At 34.2% G+C, this 7523-nt stretch overlaps 1 protein-coding gene across 1 annotated transcript; it reads right to left on the bottom strand.

Moving 5' to 3' along the window:
• Nucleotides 1-1481: 1481 nt before the first annotated feature.
• LOC126965533 (ubiquitin-conjugating enzyme E2-17 kDa) lies at nt 1482-4427 on the bottom strand. Its single transcript, XM_050809198.1, has 5 exons — nt 4103-4427; nt 3561-3624; nt 3174-3205; nt 2750-2933; nt 1482-2674 (listed from the first exon to the last, which is right to left on the bottom strand). The coding sequence occupies exons 1-5, from the start codon at nt 4124-4126 to the stop codon at nt 2535-2537; spliced, it is 444 nt and encodes a 147-aa protein (XP_050665155.1). The 5' UTR covers nt 4127-4427; the 3' UTR covers nt 1482-2534.
• Between the last annotated feature and the right edge of the window lie 3096 nt (nt 4428-7523).

Below are 7523 nucleotides of genomic sequence, written 5' to 3'. Positions count from 1 at the left end.
CAATTTCTGAAATATTTCGGTGACGAAGGACATTATATTCCGAAGAATTGAACGGCCCTTACCAAAATCATGTTGCTCATCAAAGATCAAACTGACAATATTTTTGGAGATAATGGGAATGAGCTTGGAAAAACAAGACAAAACACAAAAATGACGGTAATTTTTTACTTCGGTAACATATCCCTTTTTAAATACAGGTACAACATGAGACCTTTTACCATACTTCAGAAATACAGCTTTTTAAGTGTAGTTATAGTTAGGGGATAAGGAAATTACAAACCTACATCGCTTGACAAAGAGAAGAGGAACCTAATCTGGCCCAGCTCCTTTAATAAAGTGGCGTCCATGTATTTTCTGAGATTCTTCACTAAAGCTTAGGGATATCAGAGCATGCACATAACCAATATCGACTGGACTAGAACTGCCAACGTGAAATTGATAACAAGTGCATATAGACGAAAATTGATAGCTATGAAAATAGAGTGGCAATGTCGGTTGCTGCGTGTTCTGTAAACATTTCACTAGGGGGAGGCGGTGTATGGCCACCTTATTTTTTACCTATTGTATAGATAATCACCGAATTTCACCCAATAATACCCCGTACAGCGAACTCCCAGATGGTAACAGCTTTTTTGAATGTTTAATTAAACAAAAAAACATTGGTAGGTATACTAACATCAACTTTTCCCGCAAAATACCATAAAAATTACTGTTTAGGTACCGTTAGACATCACTAGATCATCCAATCTCGGTATATAAGGCGATACCGCATTTTCTCGTTCCATAAGAAGTGTAGCGTTGAGAACTACTTAATAATAGGTAAACAAGTGGGAGGATGCCGGCTAGATTATGGGTACCACAACGGCGCCTATTTCTACCGTGAAGTAGTAATGTGTAAAAATTACTGTGATTCGGTCTGAAGGGCGCCTGAAGCTAGTGAAATTACTGGGCAAATGAGACTTAACATCTTTTCTCAAGGTGACGAGGGCAATTGAAGTGCCACTCAGAATTTTTGGCTTTTCAAGAATCCTGAGTGGCACTGCATTGTAATGGGCAGGGCGTATCAATTATCATCACCTGAACGTCCTGCTCGTCTCGTCCCGTATTTTCATTGAAAAAAAAAATATATATTACATGCACACCAGTGTAGAGCCAGCACTCCTACAATAGTTCATAATATGGTAAATAAAAAAAAGGTTCTTCAGGAATTAAGATTATTTGATTAGCTTGTCAGTTATAGAGCAAACATGCATGTTGCTGATTGATGACTATGAAATAATTTACGACTCACAGAAAGTAAAAATACTTGAACACAATATAGATATGGTATAACATTTACTAAGACTTTATTGTATGTTTGGTAAGGCTTTATTGTATGCAAATCAGTAGCCTCTCAGAAGGGATTATTAAAAATTTACAAGTATTGATTCATATTAAATTACAGCTGCATAAAAAAGGAGTATGCCTAAATAAAGCGCACATTATTATTTACATACACAATAATTTATTGTTTCTTACAATTTAGTGAAGCTAAAAATATCTTATTGATTGGATTACAGTAAAAAGCATTAGTTTGCCTCTCCCAGAGTTATCAGTGAACAAACCTTTCTCTTACAGCTGTAAAGTACCACATCACAATGCCACTATTTCCATAAATGCTTTCACTTGCCAGTGCTATTAAATAATAAGGGATTCGGAATAGCTTCAACGGAAAGGATAATTCGGAAATCATAATGCAGGTGTCCTTACAACCACAATATATATTAGATAAAATTATAATATAAAGAATGCCATATTGAAAAACAATCTAGATTAATCATAACTTATCATCTTATGAGATACACTGTAATTTATACTGTATGTTTAACTATTGGAGCTTCTAAAACTTGACATATTGTGGATGAAAGAAAACGTAACACTTCCATTAACATCAGTCTGTTCAGCAGCATTCTACATTTACTAACTTAATAAGTTGAAAAAAATTTACATTTTCTCGACTCCATCATCAAGCTCATTATGTTATAATATAACTTACATTAACCAGAATGTTCTTAACAATAATGAGCTCCAACTTTCAGTGACAAATCATAATCATGAGAACAATCAAAAAGCATGTATGTAGCTCCATTCCTAACATATGGCCTATGGTAATTTCACAATGCAATTTAGATCTAGTTAAAGTACAAATTCTTGAGGAATTACATGTATTCAATATAAATTTAACTAATTTTAACTAAATGAGTGTAAGATATCTACGGACACATCAATTTTTTAACAGAAATCTTTGCATTAACTTGTTATATAAAATGTTACTTACAATATATGAACAGAAACATTTAAATCATAACTAAGAATCAATCTCAGTATCAATATCAATGACAATCAAAAATCAGTTGTTACTGTGTGTCTGTGATTTCAAAGTACCAGTAATTTAGAAAGAGATTTACAAATGGAGAGGGAAAGATGAAGAGGAAGTGGAGCCAGGAGTGTGGCGATGTGTTTGTATATGTTTAGCTGAAGTCACAATTGACTCATCACATGGCGTACTTCCTTGTCCACTCTCGAGCTAATTCATTGTACTTTTCTCTGTCTGTTTTGTAGATCCTAGCAATTTCTGGCACCAAAGGGTCATCAGGATTTGGATCACATAGCAGTGAGCAGATTGACAGCAACACTGTAATTATATAAAACAAACCATCAGTGATAGTTAAGTGTTATGCAAGTTAAAAAAATACAGTTTCATATATACCTTTAGATATAGTTAAAGCTGGAGACCATTGTGAGCGTAAAATGTCAAGACAAATAGAACCATTACTGTTTATGTTAGGATGGTAGATACGTGTTGTGAACGCAACTTTTGGTGGTTTAAAAGGATAATCTGTTGGAAAATGTATAGTTAAGAAAAACACTCCTCCTTGATAGGGACTGTCAACCTGCAAATAAAGAATAAACATTAAAACATGCATAAATGACTATAATTAATATATAACTAAATTGCCAAAAGGCAAAAATTAAAGCAAAAATGTCTGAAGAGAATCTTATTATTTTGCGCATACCACTATATTTTATCAAGTTCAGCTCACTAAACATTTAAGTATAAATTTCACATTATTTTCTTTAGTTACTTCAATATGAACAAGATTGGGGGATTATAGGCAATACTAAATACTTACTGGACCCATTATTGTGGCCTGCCAATGAAATACTGAAATAAAAGAAATATTACACTTAAATATAAATATGCAAGTTCATATTATAGTTATATAGGAGCAAATATTTATGAATGCAATAATTAAACTTGGATTCAGTTCACCAAATCAAATACCCAGCTGATTACAATCACAATAAATAAAATATTATTTGAACAATATAACACCATTCAAAGAGTCCTTTGATTCATGTCATAGCCTCAATTTCTAAAATGATAACATGACAATATTTTGAACATAACCTACACACATAATGCTAGTGACATTTATATTTATAATAGATCTACTTTTATGAGTAAGGACAGAATGAGTCATTAAAAATATTATATGAATCAATAAATGGGTACTTACGATCTTCTCCATGAGGGCCCGCAGAGCATTGTGCTGGAGGGTCTCTGCCCAGATCTTGTAATTCCTGCAAAGTAAAACTATCTTTGTACAAAGTTGGAAACACAATACGAGGTTTTGACATGTCAAATTTGCTATTGCCCATCACATTTTATAATTGAAATCGTAATTACTAACTATGAACACCTATTTACGTTTACACGATACAGTAAACATAGGGTTTCAAATGTATAAATTTACCGCAATGTAACGTTATGAGAACCTCAAAATTAGTTCAAATTCCGACATTTTATATTCGTCGTGTGCATATAAATTGACACTATCATGAAACCTTAAAACACCTTACTATTCAGATAAATAAGGAAATATATTCACAATTTTGATGAAACAGAGGAAATATATACAAAGAATTATCCAGAAGAAACGTCGATAATATGTATTCACAATGACGAAACATTCACTACGAAGTTTTTTTTTACAAATTTTACAACTCACACTTATGATACAATATGTATATAATTATTGGATGCAGTAAAAATACATACCCTATTGATTCGTTTTAACGCCATTTGATTTCTGTATGATGAATTAAGCCAACTTTTAAACTAGACAACGAAACTGTGAACCAAGGACCTTTGATTAGATTGCAAGATGGCTCCCGTCTAAACGCAAAGTTCCACTTACGACGTTTTAATAATAATTATAAAATAATAACAATTGCGGCAAAACTTCAAAGTCTTAAATAAAAAATAATATTATTATCTAATATTAAAGTAATGATAAGGATTTGAACAAAGCACGTTTAACAAAAAATATCACACTCGCGACGAATGGAGAACGGCCAAACGGGAAAATCGACCATTTACAAAGAGCGTTCATAAATCGCAATACGTTCTATTGTTTTTGGCTTTTACTATAATTATACTCAATAAACCCAACGATATATATTAGATTGGGCTACGAATTTTTTATTGTATTTCAAATTGTCTATTTACATAACACTATAGTTTTTATATAATAAACCGATTAAACTTCGTAAAAATTAAGAAAGTATACAATAAATCCAAGTACGAGTTTTTCGACCAGGTAACACAGTTGACAGAATAGAGATTCTACCGACAACGTATAGCGGACGTGACGTTCGTTGCTAAATAATATTCTCGGCGCTATTTTTGGTTGCTTGGACACATTGTACAAAGTAGGTAGGGTTATTTTCAAGCATATTTTTGCAATTCGAGACTTTCCCAGGTACGCTGGAAATGATTTCCGTAAATATATTCTTACACAACAAGTAATTACAACCTTAGTGGTCATATTATTTACATCTAAATTAAAACAAAATAAGATTCAGTGTTTTGGTATTCATTATTTCACAGAAAGTTAGAATATTGCTCAATGTCTTAATTACGAAAAACCAACTATCGAGTATTTCTATTTTCATATAAACTTTTAGAATATTTTACGTATACGATTTTTTTTTTGAAAATCCCAAAGACGTTTTATACATAAACGTCATTGGAAAAACCTTTAATTTGCTTATATTATGATAAATTATTAATTATACGACCATTGTTTATTATTTTTTAAAGAAATATTTTTTGGAAAGATTAAAGTAAGATTACTTCAAAGGTGTTGAAACTCCCTAACTTACAATAATTATGAACTTAGAAAAAAATATAAAAGGAATTTACTTACATAGAATGGCTGATTTATTAGCTATTGACTTACAAAATAAAATTGAAATATCAATGCTTCTCAGTGTATCAGTACTCTTAAACATTAATTCAAAGCTACACAAAGAGACTGATAAATACAATATGATATGATCATAAACTAGTAAAAAATAAAAGGAGTGGAAGCGCCGCGTTGTGACCTTTGGAGCATAACCGAATACCGGTACGCCCCGTCGGGAGGATTCTCCCACAGTATCTACTCTAAGAATCCACATGCAGAAGTACACAGCATCACTATTGGACCTTATATCCACCTAACATCCGAAGAGCCACCTAGTTTCCGTGGATCCTCCTTTAGGATCTATGGACAATTCTTTGGTCTGTAGCACCGAACCGATCAAATACGGCACTGCTGTTAACTTGCCAACGTGAGTGGCACTACAGATCTGCAGAATGAAAAGAGGTCTATTTTTACACTCTACCCGTGTAGGCAGATTTGTTTTTCTATAGCTAATGTGGTTCTGCAGTGTATGGATCTTATTATTCCGTTCTCTTCAGTGCACATCGGTGTCAATTTGATTCTCGTATCTAAAAAATAGCATCGAGCCGAAAACAAGAATGCTATCAGCCACCGACGGCATCTAAGGATAAAAACAACAGCTAATAAAATAATCATGCCTCCAGGTCCTAAGAGTTATTGCTGAAGTGAAGTCAAATCACACTGGCGGAATCGGTGATACTTTGCACGCCCTTGGCAGCCCGTGTGTTTTAGTCTCTCGCCATAGATGTCCAAGGGCGATGACTCACTGGACCAAGACGCAACAGAGAAAGCTGATCCCGTCAGCTCTTTATTGGTGTTGACTAACATAATTCACCACCTCTCATCACTTATCCATGCCCATCGTGCGATCAGTGTGTTTTATACCTTACCCGTCGATGGGCGATAGAACTTGAGACGAAATGCTGCTGAGCCATGACATACCGACAGCTTAAACCATTGGGTCTAGCACAAAGTGGTTGGGTCACTACCCTTTTTGCTGATCAGAGTATTAAGGTTGTGTTGTACGATAAATAAGATGCTCCAATTCAGTGGGATTCATTATTGCTATGCTGAGAATAGCATGGGGTATGAAACAATACCTAACAGTGATCGTACCAACATCTGTCTGGTCACGGATAGGGGCCGGCTTCACTGAGTCCATTTTAACTCTAAGAGAAAAGCGTTCACTGCTAAAACACTCGACGAAGAAACGTTCATTTCCGTGGTAATTTCTGTGTGCTCAGTAATGCTGACAATGCTTCACTTCAAGCCACCGCCTGCTTTTATACTAGGCGCTAATTCATCCTTTCTTGGTGTATTGTCATCATTTCTAAGTAGGTGCTCAACGATCATGTCATCTTGGAATTATTTATTTAGCTTTGCGTAGAAATGTGTGGTTACTCTGAATCTTCTACCGAATATATCACGAGAAGTGTTCAGAGATATTGTTCTGGTTTTGGAGCAGCAGAAATTTCACGTTGATGTTTGGCTTACTGCAACTATGCGTTTCACTAGAAATGTCTTGTCATACACAGACACTTAGTGGCATCATTAGTATCGTATACTGCTGTATTCCCGAACCGATATGACTGAGAAAATTTCAAGTATATAGGTTTAATTTCTATCATTATTGCTATTCTTCTATCTCATTATCTCTAGAATTACAGATGTTCTTGGACGGCTGTTTTTTTTTATCTCTGATCAGGTTCGCCACCTGCCTTTGTGCCGCTCTAATAAAAAAGACAGCTTTTGTGATAGTAGTTAGATAACTAAATAAGTGAGGAAAATCAATATATATGTGTGCGTGACGAGTATAATTTCTGTACTATTGTGCTTGTATCATTATTCTCCAGCTCTTTCCGCTACCTATTATGGTTAGGTTATCGGTCAATGAGGTCAATAATTATATATTAGGTTATCAGCCAATAAGGCAAGAGAAGTCTTGGCGGAATTTGCACTCGAGAAAACTCACAAATATTTCGATCAATATATTGTCTCTATATTCAGAATATTACTATACAAAGTAAAAGGGTGGATATTGATGTGTAAGATAGACCGCACTCCAGACATACAGTTGTGTTAAGTTTTGGTGACCACATAAAATTTCTATTGACGTTTATTCATTATTTTCTCTTTGGTTGCGCTATTGCTGTACCGTTCATTTTGACCTTAGAATATTAACGCTACAGAAGTAGTGTCGGAAACTTAATTAGAAAAACAAAGGAAACCAAGGCTGAGATAGAAAGAAAAGCT

Source organism: Leptidea sinapis, chromosome 7, assembly GCF_905404315.1.
Source record: "Leptidea sinapis chromosome 7, ilLepSina1.1, whole genome shotgun sequence".
NCBI classification, from domain to species: domain Eukaryota; kingdom Metazoa; phylum Arthropoda; class Insecta; order Lepidoptera; family Pieridae; genus Leptidea; species Leptidea sinapis.
This window is presented reverse-complemented; position numbering and strand designations above follow the sequence as displayed.

Excerpts from the sequence above, each read along its gene's own strand:
- LOC126965533 (XM_050809198.1), bottom strand. The coding sequence starts at position 4,126 with ATGGCGTTAAAACGAATCAATAGG. Across the intron at positions 3,625-4,102 it reads CGTTAAAACGAATCAATAGG|GAATTACAAGATCTGGGCAG; the intron begins GTATGTATTTTT and ends TTTACTTTGCAG. Across the intron at positions 2,934-3,173 it reads AGGCCACAATAATGGGTCCA|GTTGACAGTCCCTATCAAGG; the intron begins GTAAGTATTTAG and ends CTTTATTTGCAG.